At 41.1% G+C, this 24,284-nt stretch overlaps 2 protein-coding genes and 1 long non-coding RNA gene across 8 annotated transcripts in view; 1 reads left to right on the top strand and 2 right to left on the bottom strand.

The window, feature by feature from the left end:
- Positions 1-11,634, bottom strand: part of KDM1B (lysine demethylase 1B) — a 26,921-nt gene extending 15,287 nt beyond the window's left edge. Inside the window, exons 1-10 of one of the 2 annotated variants that reach the window (XM_027654016.1) lie at positions 11,545-11,626; positions 11,294-11,360; positions 8,591-8,693; positions 7,623-7,750; positions 6,155-6,244; positions 5,251-5,362; positions 4,408-4,524; positions 3,374-3,412; positions 2,059-2,263; positions 766-950 (exon numbers count right to left, since the gene is read on the bottom strand). In XM_027654016.1, the coding sequence (XP_027509817.1) occupies positions 766-950; positions 2,059-2,263; positions 3,374-3,412; positions 4,408-4,524; positions 5,251-5,362; positions 6,155-6,244; positions 7,623-7,750; positions 8,591-8,680 (966 nt within the window). In that variant the 5' untranslated portion in view covers positions 8,681-8,693; positions 11,294-11,360; positions 11,545-11,626. Of the gene's footprint in view, positions 1-765; positions 951-2,058; positions 2,264-3,373; positions 3,413-4,407; positions 4,525-5,250; positions 5,363-6,154; positions 6,245-7,622; positions 7,751-8,590; positions 8,694-11,293; positions 11,361-11,544 lie in introns of both variants that reach the window. The other variant, XM_027654015.1, reaches the window with a different exon arrangement.
- On the top strand, positions 11,610-24,070 carry TPMT (thiopurine S-methyltransferase). Of its 5 annotated transcripts, none has more exons than XM_027654023.1 (10): positions 11,610-11,736; positions 12,174-12,335; positions 13,086-13,178; positions 14,246-14,378; positions 14,864-14,916; positions 18,692-18,766; positions 19,504-19,589; positions 20,550-20,594; positions 22,191-22,317; positions 23,296-24,070. In XM_027654023.1, the coding sequence occupies exons 2-9, from the start codon at positions 12,196-12,198 to the stop codon at positions 22,274-22,276; spliced, it is 711 nt and encodes a 236-aa protein (XP_027509824.1). In that variant the 5' UTR covers positions 11,610-11,736; positions 12,174-12,195; the 3' UTR covers positions 22,277-22,317; positions 23,296-24,070. The 5 variants fall into 5 exon arrangements, with proteins under 5 accessions (XP_027509824.1, XP_027509822.1, XP_027509823.1 ...); XM_027654021.1 differs by adding an exon at positions 21,317-21,402 and having other exon boundaries at positions 22,191-24,070; XM_027654022.1 differs by having other exon boundaries at positions 22,191-24,070.
- On the bottom strand, positions 20,227-24,284 carry LOC113952222. The gene is made up of 2 exons (XR_003529453.1): positions 24,064-24,284; positions 20,227-20,573 (listed from the first exon to the last, which is right to left on the bottom strand). It is a non-coding gene; the product is annotated as an uncharacterized LOC113952222 (long non-coding RNA).

Here is a 24,284-nt window from a genome sequence, read left to right as displayed (position 1 = left end):
ATGATTCAGGCTTCTGAGAGCATTTCAAAACCTGGAAATTTCTTGCTAGCCAGCTTTACACAGCAAGGTAACAATTTATTGAGATTAACATGGAAAAAAATCAAATGAGTCTACAAGATACTCCTGCAAACTCCAAAGTGTGTTTCATTAGTACAGGAATGGTATTGAAATGGATTCCTGCTTGCAAAATGAATCCACCTCGTGGCAATGCTCACAAAGGCATTCCAGTAAAATCCATTCCAAAATGGCATTCCAAGTAAAAAACAGATTAATATCCAAAACCTTTACATAAATGCAGACATCCATATCAGAAAGCTGTGGTATGTGAACGTCAGCAGTCCTACTGAAGACAGTGTCATAGAATTAGCCTAAGTAAAAAGACAGTCACCTGTCCAACAGTCAGGTGAAAAAAAAATCATAAAGCATCCACAAAACACTGTCTGGAAGTGCTTAAGCATCCCTTTAAAAAGTTAGACAGCTGGGCAGACAGAGTAGAGTTTTAATACTTCAAAAACTTTTGTATTTTACTGCAAAAGGATCTTCTATGCATTAAATCTAAAAACACCCCAAACAAACCAAACCAAACAAACAAATAAAACACCTCAACCCCAAACTCCCCCAGAAAATAGCCAATCTTAGAATGGATTCTCAAAAACGTGGGAGCAATTTTTCTGTTGCACAAGGAGACATCTAAGAAGAGAGTCCACATCCCAGAAAAGTTGCTATTATTTTTAAACAAACAAATTAACTATCAGCATCTCTTACCTTGCAGTTTGTGTACCACAGAGCCAAAATCAAGTTTCTCAGCGCCAAGTACATGGTAGGGTCTCGTGAATATTCTGGGAACTCATAGAGCTCATCCAGTTCCATGACATCCGGCCTCACACAAAGTGCTTTCCCACATTCATTGGGTTGGTAAAAAGGCTGGAAATACTTGTTCATGCCTGCAACTGAATAAGGACACACCAGGAGCTAGTCATATTCCATCATATCTTCATTATATCCTTTTCCCTCTAAGATGATCCATTGACCTCATGCAGATAAACAAGTAGGGAAGCTTTCCAGCCTCTAGCCACCTCCAGAACGATATCATTTATATTGCTCTCCTCTCTCCTGCCCTCTAGGCTGTGCAGCATTAATTATTGTCCTGCTGCCTGATGGGTACACCTTGGGACCTATCAGAGCTGTTTTGTCAAAGAACAGTATGTGCGCTCCGATGCCAAGAAGAGTCCAACAACAAATAGGACCTAAATTCAAGTCTGAGGTCTACCCTCACTGTATAGGCTCAGGCAGCATTCTGAACTCCTTTCTTCTTCAACTCCCAATACTGCTCAGAGTGGATAGTAACTAAAAGTAATCATTTCCACGTGTAGCTTTGGTAGCTCTGTAAAATGAAGTTTTCTGCTAAGCAGATAAATATCTGTTGAACAGATGAACTGATTTATTTTGAGCCCCTAAGGAGAGCAAAGTCTGCTAAGACAACACAGAAGCTGAACTTCCCTCAAAGCACTCTCTCTGAGATGAGTATGGGAATCCTGAATTACCTTTCTCCTTACCTCACCTATTCTGCACATCCACACTCCCAAGTTGTCGCTCTCAGAGCTGTCACTAGCAAAAAAAAAAATAACCTAAACAGAATCTGAGTGCCTTAAGAAATCAAATCCTTTTTTCCAAAGCCCCAAAGATCCACAATATCAAACCTAGCAGAATCCTGTTTTGTTTTTTTTTCATAAATCTTCATTTCCTTAAGAATACAAAGTCTTTAAGTACTCACATGTTAATTTCCTGTTTCTATAAACAAATTACAGGTGGTACACAAAAAGACTTGCAGTCTATGCTTACTCCCTAAAGAAATGCCATAGGAAATGTATTACCTTTAGCTTAGAAATTAGTAGATGGCATCAAAGAAATCAGAGGGAATCAGACAGAGTGTGTATATTAGTGCCGAGAACAGAATCAGTATTCTGAATCAGAAGAATTATGTGCCTTATGAACTCAGCTATATGGCAAAATTTATTACACCTATTTAAGCAACAGAGCCCTGCAGATGGCCCTTACCAGTCAAATTAGGCACGCTCTTTAAGTGCTCTAACTTCACAAGGTTGGATTCACCAGGTAACCGATTAGTGCTGGTACAGGATGGACTCATGCCCACGCAGTCTGGATAATATGCAGCTAGAAAGGGAGCTGCCACACTGTCTTTCAGCAAAGGAGGGAGTATGAGCATGGAGTACCACCAATGGTCTGAAACTTCAGCCACTCTCTGGCCAAGCGGAGAAGTGAAGGAAAGAGGGGAGAAGAGAACACGTCAGTACTTTGAAAACGTTGGAAAATGAACCATTCTCCCCCCTCCCTCCAAAACTGAGACCAAAAAGCACTAGAAGTACCAATCTCAGCATTGCAAGTCATAAAGACATTTTCTCTCCCTCTTTCCCCTTCCTCAGCCTGACACAGAAAACCTCTAGTATTGATCTCTTCCTCAGAAACGGAGCTGACACTTCACAAACTCCACACCCGCGTGGAAAGCAAACAGATGAGACATGCCATAACACATCTATGCCTTATGCCTTTTATAAAACATTTGCAGTCATTTAAGCATCCAGAAATCTGCACTTAGAAAAGTCTACACTAACTGATCAATTAAATTTAGATTCTGTTATCCCCATCAAAGACCTTTTAAAACCCTAAGGAACACTATTGATTCAGCCTCAACTTACAAGTAAACATGCATTAAGGACACAAAGCCAGAAGGCTTCGACAAGAGTCAACAATAAGCCTGAATACATTCCCTGGGATAGAGGTACCTCGAGTACACATGTCAACACTGGCTTATTGAACATCAGATCACATGAAATCTGAAATGCAGGGTTACATGATCATAAGCCCCTTGAAACACCAACATACATCTTGTATGCACATTTTGTATTACGAGGGAGAGGAGAGAGAAAACATATTTAGATGTTCTCATGCAGTATTCAAAAAGAGGAGACTAGCTTGACTAAAGATAGAAACCACCTGAAAGACAAGGAAATTTTACGATGAGGAATTTTATTTGAAAGCTGGCAACTGAATACTGTTTTGCCTGATCAAAAATGAGAATTAGGAGTAAACCTTGAATCACAGGCCACAACTCAAAGACACCATGAAGCACTTGAAAGCTAGTTGGTATGGTAAGGAAAAAGAGGAAAAAGATGAGAAAGTAGAAGGCCCTAGGCTCTGTTGCAAAGAGTGTCTGACAGTTTCCTGAGCAAAATGCATAAATACTGACATAACTGGCCAAAGGACAAAAAAAAAAAAAAAGGAAAAGAAATATGCCATGCTATAGGATTGATTTTGTATTCTAAGACAAATGAAGAGGACAGCCACTACTCACCAAGTCCTCAGGCATGGAACATTGGTCTGAGCCCTCAGTCTGAAAGAAAAGCAAATGGTATCAGAGCTTTTCTTAAGCTGTACAGCAAAAATTAAATATAAACCAAAGTAATTTTCTATGGTATAGTTCTCTAAACTAAAAAAACAGTGTTAGTGTCAGCCTTCTGTAGCAGAGCTGATTGTAAACAAAAAAATAGTAGAGAAACATATGGGTTAAAAACACAACACACCACAAAGCAAAAGCATGCAAGAAAATGTTTCTCATTTTTTAAGTTAGTTTCTACTGATCCGACATTAAAATATGCACTCTATTCCATAAAATGGGGTGGAACACTGAAACAAACAAATTAAGAAAAAAATACAGACTTTTATAGAAAAATTCTCAAAATATCCCACATTTTCCACAGTGACTCTTCCAGTAGAGACTACAGAAGAGAGTTTCTCATTTATTTAAAAAGTATCTTTATAACAGAGTTTCAAGATTAAATGCTGACCTTTCAGATTTTCACATAGTCAGTATTTTCAGGTTATGTTCTTTCATGCTATAAGTGCATGAAAGATTCTATGGCACTTTAAGGACTCTTTAAAGACTCTTTCAAATTTCAGGAGTTACCTTCATGACAAAGCTGAAACTTTTCATGTAAAGCCCATGACAGACTTGATAGAAATTCAGAAGAGCTCACTGAGCTTTTCAAATGCTTTCCTCAATAATGAAGAAAGGCAAAACATAACTGAAATGAACATTTTCGTGTATGTCTATTCTGTACATGCTGATAATCTTTCCATAGCTTCAGAATGAAGGATTTTACAATTAACTGTGCAGATAACGATATTTCAGATACTTTTTTCTTGACATTTCCAGTCAGAAAGGTCCAAACAGTATGTAGGCCTGTCACTGCACAGCTCTCCAGGCCATCAGACTATCATTTTGACATTAGAGACATTAAGCAGCAAACAAGAAGAAATTAATTTCTGCAAACAAGAAACACCAACTTGTTGCTATGTTTCAATATGAGCAAAACTGTTCTGTGTTACCTTGGTGGAATTGTTCAGTTTCATACCACATCTGTATGTTTTTGCTATTTGTGGTGTCAGCTGGATTTCCTTTGTCAGCTGACGCCATTTACCACAGTCTGGCTTTGTGCACTGCACCTACAAGTCAAGAAACAAACATGTTTTTACTTGTTGCTGTCTGATTACAAATAAGATTAATGCAACCAGTTAGGAAAAAGTAAGATGTGAGAAAGTTGTCAAACATAATTGTTAAATTCATTCTCCTGTAATCATCAGGTCATAAGTAAGGCATTTGATATACAGAAATCTTGTACCCATCTCCAGCAAGACTGAATTTCTGCACAGAACCTAAGGCCAAAATTGATTCAATGCCCAGTTACTATGGTTTTCAGTGGACTTTGCAAATATTACTTCAAAAACATATTCTTCACCACTTAAAGAAAAAACCAATCAAACAAAAAACTAAATAAAATACCCCTACCACCAAACTTCTTTCCATTCCCATTTTTCTTCTTCTGCTCTTTTTACCCAGGAAATACAAAATCTGTTTTTGAAGTCTTTCACACTCACACTTTCCCATAGCTGGTATGCTCCCTTTCTCTGCCAAATCTTATTCTACCTGAACATCACACATCGTAGCTGCTACTTCACAGAAAAGTAACAGAAGGTTGGTCTTTGTGAGGTGTGGAGAAAGTCTCCAACAGTGGAGGAGCTGATCAGAATTATTATCTTGAGCTTTTCCACAGTCCTCTAATACTAGAAAAAACCCCATAAAAATTCAGCTGACCTGCTGGTTGAACAGCAGAATACCAGAAACACAGCAGAACATCGCATTCTTATTAAATAAATGACCTTTTATCTTACCCAGTAAGGAAGCTGTTGATCGGCCATAAAGGCTTTTGGACTGGGCTCACTTTTACCATTACTTGTCCAAATCCTTTTCCAGGCAGTGTATTTCTCATAACCATCTTTATGGCTAAGAGAAAAGAAAACAGCAAGCAGTCAGAAAATTGAATGTCTAGTTCACTTCAAGCAATAGCAGTTATTCTAAAATCGAACATTTTAAAAAGGACAGAGAAATAAGGCTGTAGAGAATACTGCATTTTTCCTGTTAAAAAATGAGAAAGTCATGGTTCTTATGACAGTAATAAATTGCATCCTGACCATTATGTCCTCTTGCTTATGAACACACTTCCTTGTGTCAAAGGCCTGGACTGAGTGATGGGTACTGCTGAGCACATAAGCACACAAAAGTCTTTGTAAGGACTTAGGCTGGCTGTAACGCCCACTCAAACAGGAAGGTGTGTGAAGCTGAAAGCACTCTGTGAGCCTGACAAGAGTCTTCATGGTCACTGAACCACAAGAGTTAAATCTCCTTGCTGATTTGATGTTACAGAGAGGTAAGGTCTCCTGAACTCACATTGTAAAGTTAGTTTGCTTTATAAAGGAAAATAGATTTACTTAAAACTGTTCTCATAATTTAATATTTTCTAACATTGTTTTTTAAAAAGACAAAAGCTTCAGAACAACTGCACATACAAACCAGCCTGCCTAAACCAACCAATTTTGTTCACGCTGCTCTGTTTCAATTGATTAGTCCATACAATACTTGCAGTTTCAGCACCAATATCTAAGCCTCACTCTGACTAAAGCAAGCACAGAAAACAAGTCTTTGTATTATATTTATGTACATGATGTTTCAACAGTTGTAACATCTGCCAAATTTTAATAAGCTCTGAAAAGATGCAACCTGAATTGGCAAATCTACCTTCGGTAATAGTGGTCAAAACATTCATTGCAGAAGTGTTCCCCACAGGAAAGATGATACCATCTAGATGTATACCCATTTTTAGCACATCTGTAATGCAGGAGACATAAAAATAGCTTTACAATACATTTAGAAAAATAAATCTATTAACAGTAGCACGTTCTAAAACATGAACAAAATATTAAGAACAAGCCAGGGCTTTATGTTACATTCACGAAGGCTGACTTGCATAAAGCACTACAGTCAGTCATACAAATAACAATAAGGTCATTTCAGTTGTCTCAAACATTTCCAGTTTCCCAGCTAAGCAACACCAGATGCAAAGGAGGCAACATGTACATAATGTGCAGTTATATAGCTGGCTTGGCTTCCAGCAGCCTCCCTCTAACAATGGTCAACTGAGCCTGTCTTTGGTACCCTTTAAGCAGGCGTTTCCTGAACATGAAATATGTTTGCTCTTAGAGTAGATATGTGCTGTGACACACAAAGTGTCTTGCAAACGTATAACATGACAAAGTCCCTCTCACAAGAACTTACGGTTCCTTTACTTTGCTCCATTTAGTTCTAACACTAGTGCAGGGGTGGGAGGGATTATTTAAATTACCATTTTTCTTGTACGTGTGATAAATTGATTCATAAGTCATTACAATGTTCTGTCCCCAGAACAACTGACAAAACCATAAAGTCAAATCTGAACACAGAACAGATGTTGCCTATTATTTTCTCATGACCGAGTTGTGATTTCAACCCAGTGAGAGAAAACCCTGAGGAAGGAGTTAAACATTCTGGGCATTTGTTGTGTATTACTCTCAAAAAGAAATATCCATTACAAATGTTATATTCATCAGACAATGCAACTGTTCTTCCCTCAGAACACTCTCATTAAACCTAACGAAATGGTTCAAGATAAATGCACAAGGTAAAAAGCAGTGACCTAAGCTATTAACTGAAACAGCCATGAAATGATTTCATCTCAAATAAAAAATGTTGAAAGTATGTACCTGGGAGGGTGAGAGGGGTGAAAATCAAAGTATTAAAATAACAATTCAAAAAGATGACTAAGCAGTATCTATTGTTTCCTAAACAAAAACAGTACTATCACCAATGCTGATCTCACAGGTGCTCACTTCATTTTCCATTTTGAAAGCAAGTTTAGCTTCCTCAGCTTACACTAACGCTCTCACTTTCACAAAAGCAAGGCATGTTCCAGAAGGCACCATTAATAACATAAGTGAGCACATCCTGAAGATATTCTATATCTGAATTAGCAACTTGCCCAGTAGAAAGTCATCCACAACAGGAATAACTTGTGACACTTTCCTGTCATCTTAAGACTCCTATTAGTAGTATCTTTCAATTCTCCCTCTACATTTAGAAATGAAGGAATTTTTCAGAACACAGTTAGGATCCTAAACTTCAGCTGCAAGTTTAGAAAGTCCATGAAAAACGCAAGTAAAAAGAAATAAACCTTTCAGCCGCACTGGCAAAGCAAACAGGACATGTTGCAGTGCATCCAGCTTTTTCACACTTTCTATATTTCTTCTCTGATGCTTCATCATCATCATCTGCTGCTGCTTCAGCCGCTTTTTTCTTCACCTAATAAAGAATAGCTGAAATCTGACCAGAAATTACACAAATACATCTTCTACAAAGTGGCATTCAGACAGTTTTTCAGCTTGTGAGTGGCATCCAACAGTTAAATGAAATGAAAATCTTTGTATCCATTGTGAAATAGCTGCAGCATGAAACAGCTGTCAAATTAGGTCAGTTTTTTCCTACCAAAAAAAAAAAAAAATCACAAAAAAGCAAGCCACAAACCCACAGCAAGACTGGAAATATCATTTAAAGCTAAAAATGTCTTGCCTTAGCCTAATTGATGCCATTGAAGAAATTATAAGCAAAAATTCCAGTTTAAATTGTATTTTAAGCTCCATCACATGCCAATGAGTCAAGCCTAATGCATTCGTTCTATTTCTCCTTCAGAAAATCTCCTCTTTGCATACTTATTGATATCAATTAGTGGCAAACCTATCTGTGCCTCAAATAAAATATTATAGCAGGCTTAGGGCCTTTTTTTTTATACAAAACTGTATACCAGATGTCTCTTCTGGGCCTCAAAGGTACTGTGTATTGTGTTGTTTTAGGCCTCTGTCTGGCTGGGCAGACAGCTTTTTCTAACTGTACAGAAATCTGTGATTGTATTTTTAATGTATTAAGCATTAACAGGCTATATTGAGTATTTATCTTTCTTGAATATCATTCACAAAATGAGACGCTTTGCCTGCTCATTCACAGAATTACCTCATTCTCCCCCTCTGTGGGTAAGTACTCTAAGGCCTAACTTACCCACAATGAAGCCTGCTTTCTTTATGAATGTCAACAAAAAATAAAAAATAGCAAAGTACAAACCCACGTGTTTTTGAATTTTATAAATACCTGTCTTCCAGAACTCCTCACAGGAAGATTGTCTGGAGACTGATCTGAAGAACATGCCTTTTTTTTCGTTCGTACCCTTCCAGTTGACATTGTATTGTTAGATCTGAAAAAAAGGAGACAGTAGTTAATAAAAAAGATTAAATTGCTTGCTTCTGAAGAGCTGTCTAATCAGCTGGACAGTACATTCACTTATAACACTACTTTTGACAGAGTTAGCTAGGTAAGAATCTGTTCAGCTTGACTATTAATTCAGGAGGAAAATGAGAACGAGGCATTACGGGAAAGGAACAATACTACTATTTTAAACTAAATTCGGAGTTAAGATTAGATCCCTGAGTACATCTTGACAGGCTGTTCCAGATCAGCATATCCTGGATTTCAATAATCTGATTTGCATTATGTGAAAACCTGGACTGGAATTTGGGTTGGCAAAGTGAACAGACATCACTTCAATGCTGGTGCAAGCATTCAAATACCACTCAGAGCAACACTCGTCCTGCTAACTACTGGTTTATTGGTAGCAAGAGATTTGCACTCTATAAAGCGCTTTTCCAAACAGTGTACTGAAGAGACGTTGGATACCAGGTGAACAACCAGTTCCAACACTTGCACATGAAGTGCAAGTACCTCCTATGAATGTATATCAGAATTTAAAGTCTAAACTGCAGTTGCATTGAAGCTTTAGGTGACTGGAATGTGTACTATAGGAGAAAATAAAAGATTTACGGCACGAGAGAGCTCTGTGGCTGTCTTTGACTGCATTGGTAGGAATGCAGAAAAGACCACAGTTTACTATATAAACTGGAAAGCATAGAGTGTGAGAAAGTATGCAGCAGAAATATGAAAGCATATTTAAAATGGTGTCATCAAAGGCATTCTTTTCACATGGAGTAAAGCACAAATAAAGAGCCAGGCGGAAGAATTAAATCTATGAGTGCTCTACCACATACAGAAAGGAAGTGGAAATAAATCCCTTGTACAACAGCACTGAATGTTATCTTGTTATAATAGGAATCTGTTTGTAATTATGTTTCTTTTTTATATACTTATATATATAAATATATATATGTATATGATACTTCTCAATTCTCCCCATTTCAGGCTGCATTTTCCTTATTCAAGCTGTTAGTGATGGACACAGCAGTGGTACCTTCATTCAGAAATTCTGCTCAAAGTAAAGGTAACAGGAGGAGAAAATGGGAATTTTCACAAAATTTCAAATTAAGCTGATGCAAATCAAGTAAACTGTGCTTCATTCGCTTCTCGAGATAGAAGAAATTATTTGGGGAAAGAAGAAAAATCACATGATATCCACATAAAGTGGATATATTTCACATCAGTAAAAAATTAGTTCAGACAACCCAATACAAAAATAAACTTTTTTTTTTGCATGGACCCCTTCCAATTATAACTCAGTAGAGGGAGTAAAAAAAAAAATTAAGTCAACCTTTTTTACCTAGGAAAAAAAAAGCATCACTTCACCATAACTTACCACTGTGTGGGGGTGGATGGGGTTGGAGAGTGGAGAAAAACCAACCAGTTTCATTTACATGAGATTTCCCTAAACTGCTGTGTAACACGCCAGAAAATGGTAGCTTTTTTCCCCCTAAAGCTTCCCTTCTGGATCAGTGGCACAAAGTATCTCTCTGTATCACCTTAGCTTCTGACTGTAGATAGTCATTGCAATATGACTGTCCTTACAGTTGGAAGCTACGAACTACCTCAACACTGAGTAAGGCACCAGGTGACTCATTTTGGTGGCCAGCAGGTGATTACAGTCTGCCGCTGCTGCCAGGCCCTGTATCCAAGAAGGTAAAATAACATGCAGCTGTTTCATTGCATATTAAGGAGATTAGAAAAAATAGCACTTATCAATCACTAATAAGTTTGGTAAAAATATTTCACATTGAGAGGCCTCTCATTTTGAAAGGCCAGTTGTACAGAATCACAGACATATTTTTCTGTAAGTACTGTGGGAGGGAGAGGCAGAAAGTGGGGAGAAAGGGAGAAAAAGAGATGGGCTTAAGGCCATTACTTGCAGCTGTGTGCTACTTCGTCCTCACTTTCTCTCAGAAACCAAACAACACCCCCAGAAAAACCCACACATTTTTAGAGAACAAGTAAACGTGACAGTCTACTAAGCTTTACATGACTCTGCATCCTATCCTACAGACGTTATCTTACTGGCAGAGAAAATAAGCCTTTTAAAAGGAGAGAGAGATGCATAATACACTGTCACATTTGATAATGTTTCATCCATCCGTAATGCATGGCCTGTACTGGGAAGCTTTGTGAGGTTTACCTGCAGTTGACAGCAAGTTTGTCTTTGGGGAAGAAAAAAAAAAAACCAAAACCTTAAAAAAAAAAAAGAAACCACACACGTTGACAGAGAGAGAGAGAGGAAGCGAGAGCAGCCCGATTAACACGGACAGGGTGGACCGCGAAGCGAGCACATCTCTAAAACTCAGCCCCGAGTAAAGCGCCGGCGCCCAGCCCCGCGGCCGCGGGTGACAGCGCCCGCCCCCGTCCCGGACCGCGCTGTGACAGCTGGCGGTGGGAGCGGGGTCCCCAGGGGAGCCCCGGGGCAGGGCTGTCCCCGGGGCAGTGCTGTCCCGTCAGGGCTGTCATCGGGGCAGGCGGGGCGGTCCCTGGGGCTGCCGGCCGGCGGCGGGGCGGGCGCTGCGGCCGGAGCCTGGCACTCACCTCGGGGCCGGGTCGCTCGGGGGCCGGAGACCACATCCACGCGTGTCCGCGTCGCCTCCTGCTAGAGCTGCGGCGGGGGGAAGAAGGGTGGAGAAGAGCGAAGGAAGGGAGGGAGGGAAACAGAGAAGGGGGAAGGAAGGGAGAAGCGGGGAGGTGAGGGCGGGGGCAGCGCTCGCACCTGCCCCGCCGCCCCGGGGAGGGGGCAGCCGGCGCCGCGGTGGGCGCTGCAGCTGAGGGAGGGAGTCACTCACCGCCGCCGCCATCCCCAGCGCCATCCTCCTCCTCCTCCCCGGTGCCGTGCACCCTCAGCCCGCCTCCTCCTGCCGCCGCTTCCGCTCTCCGCGGTGCGTAGCGAGGGGGAGGGCGGGGAGGCACCGCCCCGGCCCCGCCGCCTCGTGGGACCCGCTGCCGCCGCCGCCGCCGCCGCCGCCTCAGCCGTGCAGGTACCGTCGCTGCCGCGGCCGCCCGGGCGGGGGGCGCTGAGGGGGCGGTGCTGAGCCCCGACGGGTCACCCCGCGGGTCCCCCCGGCTGCAAGCCGCTGGTCCTCCCGCCGTCTGCCCGCGGGTTTCCCGTGAGGGAGAGAAGTGTAGACATCTCCCTCCTCACTGACGGAGTAGGGGGGCTTCCAAACGGGTGCCAAACGACAGGCCAGCGGCCTGGACAGGGCGCGCTCAGCCGGCTTCGCCCCGGGAAACGGGGTCTGTCTGAAGCCATCGGTAGCAAGAGTGTGCTCTTTCGCGTGCTGTACAGCTACACTGCGATAGTCGCCAAACAGTAATCTCTTAAGATGCACTAAATTTTTGTTCGATTCGAGGAAGTAAGGGCCAATTCCAAACTATGCGTTGGGTGGGGGTATTTTTTTCCTCTCATTTTTCACAGCTACTAGCACTCCTTGGAGACGATGGACCACTCAGCCAATGCATCCGGGCTCCTGGAAGGCTCTAATATTGGGTCACAGAAAGAGAGAGTGGTGACTGAGGAGGAATGGCTACAAAAATGGGAAGTGGGTAACATCGGGTTTCACAAGGAACAAGGACATCCGTACGTGACTTCACTCTTCTGCCTAAGCTGTTTTAAGAAATGCTGTGAAATTAATTACTTGACTCATTTGAGAAACTCTTAATTGAAAATGGAACATTTGCAAAAGGAAAATTATTTTATACGGGCACAGCTTGAAACTAAAATAAATATACATATTTTTGTGACCTACAATTGTCAAAAAAATGACAGAGAAAAGTATTGAAATTAGTTTAGAACTTTTGAATCAGGTTTTAAAACTTGGATAGCTTGGCTAAAAATCTTAAATTTTCTGATGCAGAAGCTTTGCACTGCTTTTCGTAAGCTGTGAAACCGAGGCCTGAAAGACATATGTGGAGGGCATTGGAGCAACTGCTGTGCACTGGAAAACAGGGACCTAAGAAAGCAAACCTGATTATATAGTCTTTCAAGTCCTGTGTGAGTGACTTGATTGATACAGAAGTTCGATAATCATTCTGTTTAAAAATCTCTGTTATGGCCCTCTTAGAGGTGGGTGGGTTGGTCTGCTTACTTGAAAAGACAAACAGAAAATAGAGCAACCATAAATGTATTAATTTCTGACAGAAATGAAATTTACTTTCTAAGTAAATTGGAGGTGAATGTTTTTATTTCTAATGGCATGAAGCAGGTTGAGCTAAGAACTTGTGTTGCATCATGCAGTTTGTGTGCTACCTGCCACAGCGTGTAGCACTTGGTGTTTAATGTGTCAGCACAAATACTTGCAGAGTAAGTAAAATGTGTCTTCTTCTGCAGGCTCCTCCAGAAGTATCTGGATGTTCTTTTAAATGGCAAGAGTGGACTGAGGATATTTTTCCCACTTTGTGGTAAAGCAGTAGAGATGAAATGGTAAAACACAGGTTACAACAGCAAAAATCTCATTTGATATGGGGAGGGAGAGGGGGAATTCCCAACCCTGTACTGGCCAATGGAAATGTGCCACATCTCCACTGGTAGGAAAGCAGCATCACTGGAAGCTGAAGGGAGGAGGAAGTTTGATTTCATTTGCTGGTGTTTTGTATAGTAGCATAAATGGGATGGATAAGGATTAACCTGAAAGTGCTCCTCATTGTCCTAAGTTCAGTTTGGGGAATGCTGAATTTATGACAGAGTGACTGAAGTCCTTACCATTGCTGGTTTTGGTAGCAATTCCATCTTGAATTGGTTGGTTGTGCCAGAGCACATTTTCAAGAGACCATGTAGCAAGCATATCATGCTGGGAATGTAAATGATTTGGGCTAAATATAACTTCCTCTTTTTTTATATTTATTATTTTCTTTTTACCTTTTTTTTGACAGAGGTTATTTTTTTAATTAGGGCCTATATAAGCTGGTGTTTTTTTCTTGGAGAGGGTGGCACAAACTGAAAAACTGTGACTGAGCTGCATCCTCAAGGAATCCAGTTAGTCCCAGTTATCAGATTTTATCACGGTTACTACTTTCCAGGCTGACTGCTGGCTCTGACGTATGTTCCTGTTGCACTGAGCTGCAGCAGTGCAGAGGTTACCACACCTCCCTCGCTGGCTGTTCTTGCCAAGCCACACAGCCAGCTAGGTGGACAACGTGCCTCAGCCTGCCACAGTTCAGAGCAGAACACATTTCGTAAATGGACAGTTTCTCTGTGTGACCACCTGTTTTCATTGAATCCATAGAAATAAATTAATACTTCATTGAATTTAAATAAAGCCTCTAAGTCCTTGTCAACTGTATGTCAAGGGGTGCTAATTTAAGCTGAGATCATGGAGGGGAGGTGTTCAATATAATGTGAATGGTCGAGAAAGTCAGGACTAGGCGTACCAGTGCTTCCTAAGACCAGGGTTTCCCTAGTCAATAAATGCTGCATGAGAGAGACATATTTGGTAAAGGCCCAACCTGTGGGCCTCATGTAAACTGGGCACCTCTCTCTTCTGTGTGCAGGCTGGCAGACATGGGACACAGCGTTGTTGGTGTGGAAGTGAGCGAACAAGCACTGAAGGAATTTTTTTCAGAACACAGTCTGCCTTATTGTGAGGAGCCAGTCCCAGAGATTTCAGGAGGAAAAATGTTCCAGGTATGTTTCCTGCATTATCAAATGATCTGGTGTCATTAATCATGCAATGCAGGCATAACTGAGCAAACAAGTTTTTCTGCTTTTATGCCTCTATTTTACTAGTAATTATTCACCTCTCCTGAAGAGGTCTGAAGGGAAGCTCTGAGTTGTAATTTTGGACCGAGAAGTTGTTTGTTTGAACTTACAACTTTGGCCTTCTTTTCTTATGACAGTGAAGCACCTGATGAAATGTAAAGGGAATGTATTTTAAAATTGGACAGTTGCATGTCTTGATAGGCTAGAACCTCTCTGGAGGGGATAGGAGAGTTACCTCAGTAAATTAAAACTAAAAATATTTCTTACAGTTTTTCCCCATTACACATAAGTGTGTATTTAAAAATAATATATGTGTATGTTTTAAGGCATAAAATACAAATATATACTTATGTGTGCATATTTAAAGATAGTTTGCTCATAAGTATTGTTTCCTTTGCTTTTTATTTTAGAGTACCTCTGGCAACATTTCCCTGTACTGCTGCAGTATTTATGATTTGTCCAGGTAGGAAAACATAGTGTGTTTTACAATTCTCTATAATAGAACATGCATTAGTACTGTCATAATACTGCCATTATTTTACTTGAATCAGACATAAAGATTTGTCAGGTTCTCTCAAGAAAACTCCGATTAACTTGTATGATAAATGTAAATAGCCAATCTCCAACAGAAACTTAACTGTTGTTGACCATTAGGGATGCCAACTAATTACCTTTAAATGGCCTTCTTGTTGTAAGCCATTCTGTGAAAGCTATAGAAAGACATGTTTGCTTTTACAGTAAAACCAAATTATCTTTGACATTATTGATGAATTCTGTGGTGCAAAACACTAGCACTATCCCTTTATCAGAGTAGCTTTATATAAGTAAAGAGAATATACCCAGGGGTGTCTTAGCATGATAGTTCCCTCCTCTTGCACTTCTTACTCAGACATGATTTTCCCTAGATTATAAGGTTTTGGTGAAGTTTTTTGTGTTGATTTGCTTTTCTTACAAACAACTGTCAGGAACAAGAATTTGTTCCATGTAAGAAGAAGGAGGTCAAGTCTTAATCTTTACTTCAATGGGCTTTCCAGAGCTAGTAGATATACAGGCTTAATGGGTAGTTTAGGACACCAGAACATGGTGTTTACTATACAATCCTTTTTTTTTTTTTTACCTCAGTCTGCATAAATTGGAAAAAAAGACTGTTCATTACTAGAGTCCAAAGTGTTTCAGACACTAGAACCTTTACTAAGACTTCTGCTCCTGCAGCTGACTCAATTTGGTTTGAGTAGTGGATGTGTAACTAGGCCTGCAAAGTGAGTGCCTGGGAAAAAAAAGGCTGTATATGAATGTGACTTTGTAGATACTGCATGATTTCTCCCCTATCCTGCCCCTGCAGTGTAGCTACTGCTGCATAGATCTCTATAAATCCTTCTTGCTCTGAGTTGACAAGTTTCTCAGGGATTGCTTAAGCTTCTCAGAAATTTTTGAAAAATTCCATTATAAGTTTTGTAGCAAGTAGTGTGGTGAAACCTGTAACTTCCATCACAACATGGTGGAATTATACTTTGAAATGAACAAAATTAGGTAATTAGTGACAATTTCAGTGCATATTACTAGATCCAGTACACAGTTTCTCGTTGACAAAATAAATTGGCAGATTGATGTTCTGGGATGCAGAATGAACTGCGTTCCCGAAGCAGTCAGCAGATACCCATAACTAGAAAAATGCACACACTCTTCCAATTTCTGTGCACAGACAATTTGATTAATTACCCAGTAATTATGGAAATTAAACTTATTTCTCTCTTGCTGAGCTTGGCCTATTAACAGGTCCTTTTGATCTCCGTTAGCCTAGCATGCTTTAGAGGAGAACTCAGATGTGCTGTTGACTTTTGTCAGAATGGGTCATTTCATAGACTCTTGCTAGTTAAACAGTAACAGGAATTACTGCTCTTTGTGGGAACTCTGGGACAAATGTAAAACAGTTATATTACACAACCGTTGTACCTCCTAATACAATTATGGCTACAAGACATTAAAAAAAAAAAGTAAAAAAATTCCATTGACTGAAACTACTAAACATATGCAGAGATAGAAATTCACAAGTCTATTTCTTAAATCCAGTGGGTTTTCCACCCATATGTGAATTTCTGATTTGTGTGTTAAATTTTGTTAGTTGTAGTAGTACCTAACTACAGATGTGCAGATGGGCAAGGAGCACTCAGACACTCAGCAAGTCCTGAGATCTGGGCAACCAGGAGATCGGGGCAAGGCCACAGCATGAGCCTGCCTCCAGCCTGTGATGACTGTAGGCCCTGATGAAATCTGTGGGGAGTAGAATACATGAAATACCTGTATGGAGCCACTGCCACCATTCCAGTTAGACCAGATTAAAGTTGGGAAGAAAAACCAAGTGCAGAAAACTTCAGTGGCTGGCCTGAGGTCATGCAGCAGACTTGTCTATGCAGAGAGGAGAACAGCCTCCAAGCCTCAGAAGATCAAGTTTGTCACCTGCCCCACTAGACTTCCCTTTGTGCTCCACAGGTCCATTGCTTGTTTAACTGTCTCCTTAAAAATCTCCCTTCACTTAAGGGGGTGATTATTTAAATTAGATGCTTAGACTTGGTAAACTTTAAAAGAAGTCAGCACTTAAAAGTGTTATCATGTCTCATCTCAGTAGAGTGGGAAATACAGGATCAGCTTCTAGGTTAGATGCCACAGAATTAGCAATGCCATTGCAATGAAAATAGCAGTGAGCAGAGAGAAGTTGTCGTCGTTTAACCCTGGCTTGTAGCTAAGCACAACACAGCTGCTTGCCCACTGTCCCTGTCATGGGATGATAGGGACAATCATAAGGGTAAAAGTGAAAACGAAACTTCTGGGTTGAGATAAAAACCGTTTAATAATTAAAAATAAATTTAAAAAAGAAATCGTAAGAAAAATTAAAAAAAAAAAATGGCCAAAGAGAGAGGAAAATAAAACCCCAGAAAGACAAGTGGTGCAAATGAAAACAGTAGTCCACCACCAACCAACTGATGCCTAGCCAGTCCCCAAGCAGCGACCCCTCCTTCCCCTGCAGGTTCCCTCCCAGGTTTTTTTGCTAAGCATGACAACATAGGGTCTGGAGTATCCCTTTGCTCAGTTGGGGTTAGTTGTCTCAGCTGTGTCCTTTCCCAGCTTCTTGTGCACCTCCAACCTACTCACATCATGGTGTCATGGTGTGAGGAGCAGAAAAGGCATTGATGCTGTGTAAGAGCTGCTCAGCAGTAACTAAAACAGCCATGTCTTATTAACACTATTTTCAGCACAAATCCAAAACATATCCCCATGACAGTTACTAGGAAGAAATATAACTCTACCCCAGCCAAAACCAGTACACAAGTGAAGGCAGAGGTGGTGCAATTGGACTCTGACACCTTCCCAGTAGGCCAAAAGGTATTGCACAATTCCATGCCATATTTTTCTCACTAAGTAAACCTATTCAAACTTTCCTTAAAGTTATGCAATTTACATTATTACTACTTTATTATCTAAACTCCTTTTTTAGTAATTACCAGAAACAAGGCTCTTCTTATGCCCCAAATATTCTTATCTTAAGGTCACCCTGACTGCTTTTACCACCCCTCAATAAAGGCACCTCTTGATAGTCTTGCCCACTTGCAGGTTTTGGGTGGTCACTGAAGCCATCTGCCAGCATAACCAGAAGCAAAATTAATGTCAGTGATAGTGTTACACTGAGGCAAACAGCAGTGTAACTTACCTTTTCCAACATCAAACAAATTGAAAGCTGAAGCTAACTGTCCTGGGCACGTAGCTGGGAATTGAGGTGTCAAAAGTTACTGGATGTGCTGAGTTCAATGATAGTAAAGCAATTAGGCACCTTCCTTAGCCTGCGTTTGAAATCATGCGTGGGTTTTAGAAGGTGGTCAAGAACTGTTGATGTGCTGAGTACATGTTAGTATTACTTCAAGGGTGACAGCAGGCTGTGATTACCAAACACTGAGACGGGTTGCCTGAATGTGTTAAAGCTACATTCCTTCCTCCCTGCCTTGTCTCAGCACCCTCTAATGATGGGGAAACACCGACCAGTTCCAGCACCTTTTTACTATCGCAAGGCCATGTACCAGGGAGGTTTTTTGCGTTCCAGATCACATTAGTGTGGATCATGAAAATGCTGCACCATAACAAAAAGCTAGTGGGGAATCTGCATCCTTGTGACTTCACAAAGATATCTGGTCAAAGATGAAGATGCCTTTTTACTATTTTTAAGCCTTTTCCTTATCTCCCTGTAGCTCAATAGTTGGCAAGTTCGATGGAGTTTGGGACAGAGGAGCTCTTGTAGCTGTGAATCCATGTGACAGGCAACGGTTAGTAAATTGCATTGTTATTGTCTTTATTCTGCTGTATGCAGCAACAAGTTTTTCCTCCTACCACTTGTTGATGAGTCCTCTTTTGTTTAAAGGACTAACCTACACAAGTTTTTCTCTACCGCAAGCATCTGCTGCAGTCGCAGTGTCATCCTCTAGATTTGTGAACTTCCTTCAGGAAGCCACTCTGCCTCTTGGTGGGAAAATATGTGGTTTGTTCCAACCAATTAGAAGCAGAGCTGCAAGTCTCATCTGAATTCTATTATTTCCCTTTCACCACATCTGCTTCTCTTCTCTGTGTTCTTTTTCTTCTCACTTCCCTTGATTCCAAATTTTCGTTCTTGCCTATAGCCAACTCAAATTTAGTTTGAACCCACTCCCATGATCTTTTAATTAGATACATAATCTTGAATTCACAATAATTTTAAAAGATCAGTACTGTATTGTGCACTGTATTCTAGACTGACAGGTGAACATGTGGTTTGTCTGTTAGTTTTGAGTTGAATATGCAAAAACAAGGATAAATGCTTGTTTGTGAGGGGTAAACATAACCTCAAAACCTTTGAGGTTTTCCATGTGTAGCATGAATTTCATGCTCCTGAAATTCAAACTTTGTTTAGTCTTTGTGCAGTTCAGTTCAAATGCACGGAAGTGCATGTTGCCTCTTTTGTTGAGTATTTTGAATGCTATGCTTGAATGCTTTACAAAAATAATAAAGTATAACTTTCTCCTTTTAGCTATGCCAGTTTGATGATGAACTTAATGGAGAAGAATTCTTCTTATCTCCTTGTTACAGTTTCATATGATCCAAACAAACACAAAGGTGAGAGCTTTCTGCTGTTCACATTATGATTTTATGTGCTTAAATACAAATTGTAGATAGGTGTAATATATATGTTTGTATCTTCTCCAGCTTTGTTAGCTGATCATGCCAGTATAACTGTATGTTAAAAATTTTAGATGTTGACCAAGCTTGAGACTAAATTTGGGTTCTCTCTAGCGTTCAGACATGCTAAGGGTAAGTTGAGGACAGACATGGTATATTAACAATAAAATGAAACTGGAAGTGTGGCTGTGACAATGAAGCTGGAAGTGTGAATGCTTAGTAACATCCTGTCTGGCCTCGGGAGCTTGAAACACTCCCAAGAACATCAGCTTTGCGCTGTTTACCCAATGCTTGCAACCAAACGTGTTGTCCATATTGTGCCTCTCTCCCAGCCACTACCATGCTCTGAATATACTTGGAAGAGGTGGAATTTTATAAAATTATAAGGTATTCCTTCCTTTTATATTATATACTGAAGTGTGAGGTATTTTAAAAGATTATATTTTTGTTAATATTAACACACAAAAGAAAGAGATTTCTTGCTGCTTTTGGGCCTCTCAACATAATTATCCCTGAAAAAATTAAATCTTGTTTTCATAGGCAACAATAGTTTAATTCATTGCTTTCCTTCTTGCATTGTTCAACTTTTCGCTTTAATTATGCCACTGTAGTATAAAGAGATTGTAGGGTAGATTCACACAGCACACTGAGAGTGTTGTATCCACGTCACATTCATGATTCTCTGGTTGTAGCTGGAGATGATGCAGCAGCAACACCTGAAGCTGTCTGGTGGCCCACCAAGGTGTCACAAGTTCTTGGACATGTCTTCTGGTTGTTGCTGATGGTGCTACATCCTGGGGCCTGGTGTTGTGAGTGAAGGGGCTGGCTCTCCCACTGCAGTGTAAATGTCTTCTTCCAGCGTCTTCTGTCTGATTCGCTTCACCCCTTTTTTTTCAGGCCCACCATTTTATGTTCCTGAATCTGAAATTAAAAGCTTGTTTGGTAAGTAATATTTCAGCTAACCCTTAGGAATTTTTTCCAAAATGAGTAAACATGTTTATATGCCTCTACCTTGCCCTGTGATGAGTGATACAGTCATTTGCTTCTTATCTAAGGGCTGGAGTCATGGAAAAATACCAGGAAAAATAAATACCATTTAGCCACAGGGATTTTGCAGTCAAGGAAAATTCTCAGCTCTCCAAAGGCTATGCAGAAAACCCAAGAGACAAGGAGACTCTTGTCTCCCTGTGGCATCTTTTTGTTCTCCCAGGATTTGTACTGCACTCAGTGATCTTGTAGATGCTGTCTTAGTCCCACTTGACCATTTTGTCTTTGTCTGCACCTCATCAACCAGCTACATCTTCTGCTGTATTTTTGTGACAAAGAAAAAAAAGTAACATGCTATACAAAGAAAATGCTAAAAACATAAAACTCAAATCCATCAAAATAATGAATGTTGGCGTTATGGCAGGATTTTAATTTTAAAAGTTTCTTCTGATATGCTTTAAAATTGCACTTTTAAATTTACAACTTTCTGAGACTCCTGCAGTGAGTCATTGGTAAAGACAGTTGCATCCCAGTGCAAAAGAGACAAATAAGTTTTCTCAAGTGCCTTTATGTCACTGCGTAAGGAAATCTGTGGATAAGATTTATTTTTTTCTAGAGAGTTTTCATTTTTCAGTAACTAATCATTCACTAATTTGTTACTCTTTCTTCCTTTTCAGGCAGCTGCTGTGAAATTCAGTGTCTTGAAAAAGTCGATGACTTCTCAGAAAAGCACAAACAATGGGGATTAGATTATTTTCTGGAGGTGCTATATATGCTAAAGTTTGTAGCTTGATTAAAATTAATTAAAATAACTTACCTCTCATCTTCCTTTTATTTTTATCTCACATTTTAAAATGGGGCATTCTTAAAGCAGGCTCTAGTGTACAGAAAAATACCTGTGGAACGTTTTTGTGCGTTTTTCTTACCAAGTCAGCTCTTCTACGCAGCTGCCTTCACTGCCTTGACATGTGCACAGATTTTCTTAAACTCCACGCACAAACAAGCATTATTAAAGTATATCTTTTTCTTACATATCAATTCAAATCATCTGAGCTGGGAGAAAGAAACATTCCTGTTCCTTTTTGGCTGTTGCCACTGTCTGCCCAGCCCTCTGTGGATCAGCCTCGTCAGCTGGCAGCCCTGGGAGCAGTGGCCAGCTGCTGTTCAAACACTGTTTTCCGCAGTGCTGGCCTTGCACCAGACTGGGCAGCTGGGCAAGAGAGGTGGGAAACTGCTACTTTATGTCCCTGTTAGTTGTGAATATAAGTCCAGTGAAGAGCTGGCAGTAAGCAGGCAAGGCAAGGCAGCAGCTGCCAAGGGGGATTTACCATCAAGCAAGGAAGACTGGAGGGAAGCAAACTGGGTGATAGTAAAGGGGAGAGTATGAGGAGAAAATGTCCTGGCAGTTGTTCAAAAGTGTGCTGCTCCCTCACTCAAGAGCGCAGCTATGAGCTGGCAAACCAGCACAGGGCTTGTCGGGTGAGAGAGTTCAAAGAGTGCCAAGTGAGCTGTGAGTGTTATTACTAAGCCATTTTCCATTATCTTTGAAAGGTTGTGGAGAACAGGAGGGGTGCCTGAGGACTGAAGAAAAGACGGTGTCACTCCAATCTTCAAAAAGGGCAAGAAGGTGGACCTAGGAGCCTGCATGCCAGTCAGCTTCACCTCAATCCATGGAAAGGTGATGGAACAACCCATCCTGGATGTCATCTCTAAGCATGTGGAGGAAAAGAAGGTTATCAGGAGTAGTCAACATGGATTCACCAAGTGGAAATCATGCTTGACTTATCTCATAGCCTTCTATGATGCAATGACTATCTGGGTAGATGAGGGAAGAGCAGTGGATGTTGTCTACCTGGACTTCAGCAAGGCTTTTGACACTGTCTCCCATAACATCCTCATAGGTAAGATCAGGAAGTGTGGGTTGGGTTAATGGACAGTGAGGTGGATTGAGAACTGGCTGAATGGCAGAGCTCAGAGAGTTGTGATCAGTGACACAGAATCTAGATGGAGGCTGGAGCAAGCGGTGTTCCCAAGGCTCAGTACCGGCTCCAGCCGTGTCCAGCTTATCCATCAATGACCTCAATGAAGAGACAGAACATACCTGCAGTAAGTTTGCAGATGATCCAAAACTGGGGGAGTGGCTGACACAGCAGAGTGCTGTGCTGCCATTCAGCAAGACCTGGACAGGCTCAAGATCTGAGCAGAGAGGAACCTAGTGAATCTCAGTGAAGGCAAGTGCAGGGTCCTGCACCTGGGGAAGAATAAGCCCGGGCATCAGCACAGGCTGGAAAGTAACTCTGCGGAGAATGACCTGGTGGTCAACAAGATAGACAGCAGTGTGCCCTTGTGGCCAAAAAGGCCACTGGTCTCCTGGGATGCATTAGGAAGACTGTGGCCAGCAGGTCAAGGGAGACAATCCTACCTCTCTAATGAGCCCTGGTGAGGCCACATCTGGAGTGCTCTGTCCAGTTCTGAGCTCCTCAGTACACGAGAGACCTGGACATACTGGAGTGAGTCCAGCAGAGGGCTATGAAGATGCCTAGTGGACTAGAGCATCTCTCTTATGAGAACAGGCTGAGAGAGCTGGGATTATTTATCCTGGAGAGGACAAAACTGAGAGGAGATCATTAATGCTTACAAATATCTTTAATGTCAGGTGTCAAGAGGATGGGACCAGACTCTTTTCAGTGTTTCCCAGCCACAGGACAGGAGCAACAGGCCCAAACTGAAACACAGGAAGTTCCATCTGAATATAAGGAAAAACTTCTCTACTTTGAGGGTGACAGAGCACTGGAACTTCTCCCCTTTGCAGCTTGTTTTGAAAGGAAAGTATGATTGCGATGTAGAATAGAAGGCAAGTAAAAGCCATGAGGTTTTTTAGACTGTTGTAGTCCTAGAGCTGCAAATGGGTCTAATGATTTTAGCACAGCAGTCGTCACAGCTACAGCCCATCGCAACACTCAATATTGCTTGTAGATACTCATGTTTCAAGGTCAGGTCTACAGAGAGAAGAGATGTAGCCAGCGGGCCAGGGCAAGCTCAGAGCTGTTATTTTTGTATGTTTTCACTTCTGGTCACTACCACAGCTACCAGGATAAAGCATCTCCTTTCTTTGAATCCAGAAATTTTTTTCTAGATGCAACGTGAGAGCTGCTGAATTTTATCTCAGACTTCCAGACACACGATAGCCTCAGAAGGCCAGGTGCTTGACATGAGGCTGCTGCATGCTCTGTGATGTCCTGTGCAGGACTCCCATGTGACAACCTGGCAAGAGCAATGCCACGTGCCAAATGAGCCATTTTGGGATGTGTAAGATGCCTCTGCCATGTGTGTACCCTGCAGTTACTCTGAGAATACACTGTAAATACACCTTGCAGAACAAGCACACGCTGTTCATTGTACCTTACAAGACGTGTGTACTTACTTGTCTGAGAAAGGTGTCACCAGTGATGAATGTAAATATTTTCACTGTGTTTTCTAAAGCTTTCCAGAACAGCAAGAGAAATCTGATGAAGTGAAGATGGTCAGAGGGATGGAGCACCTCTCCCATGAAGACAGGCTGAGAGAGTTGGGGTTGTTCAGCCTGGAGAAGAGAAGGGTCCAGGGAGACATTATAGCGCCTTCCAGTATCTGAAGGGCCTGCTG

Source organism: Corapipo altera, unplaced genomic scaffold, assembly GCF_003945725.1.
Source record: "Corapipo altera isolate COAL_440 unplaced genomic scaffold, ASM394572v1 60, whole genome shotgun sequence".
Taxonomy (NCBI): Eukaryota; Metazoa; Chordata; class Aves; order Passeriformes; family Pipridae; genus Corapipo; species Corapipo altera.
The sequence above is the reverse complement of the archived record's forward strand: the minus strand, read 5'-3'. Positions and strand labels throughout refer to the sequence as shown.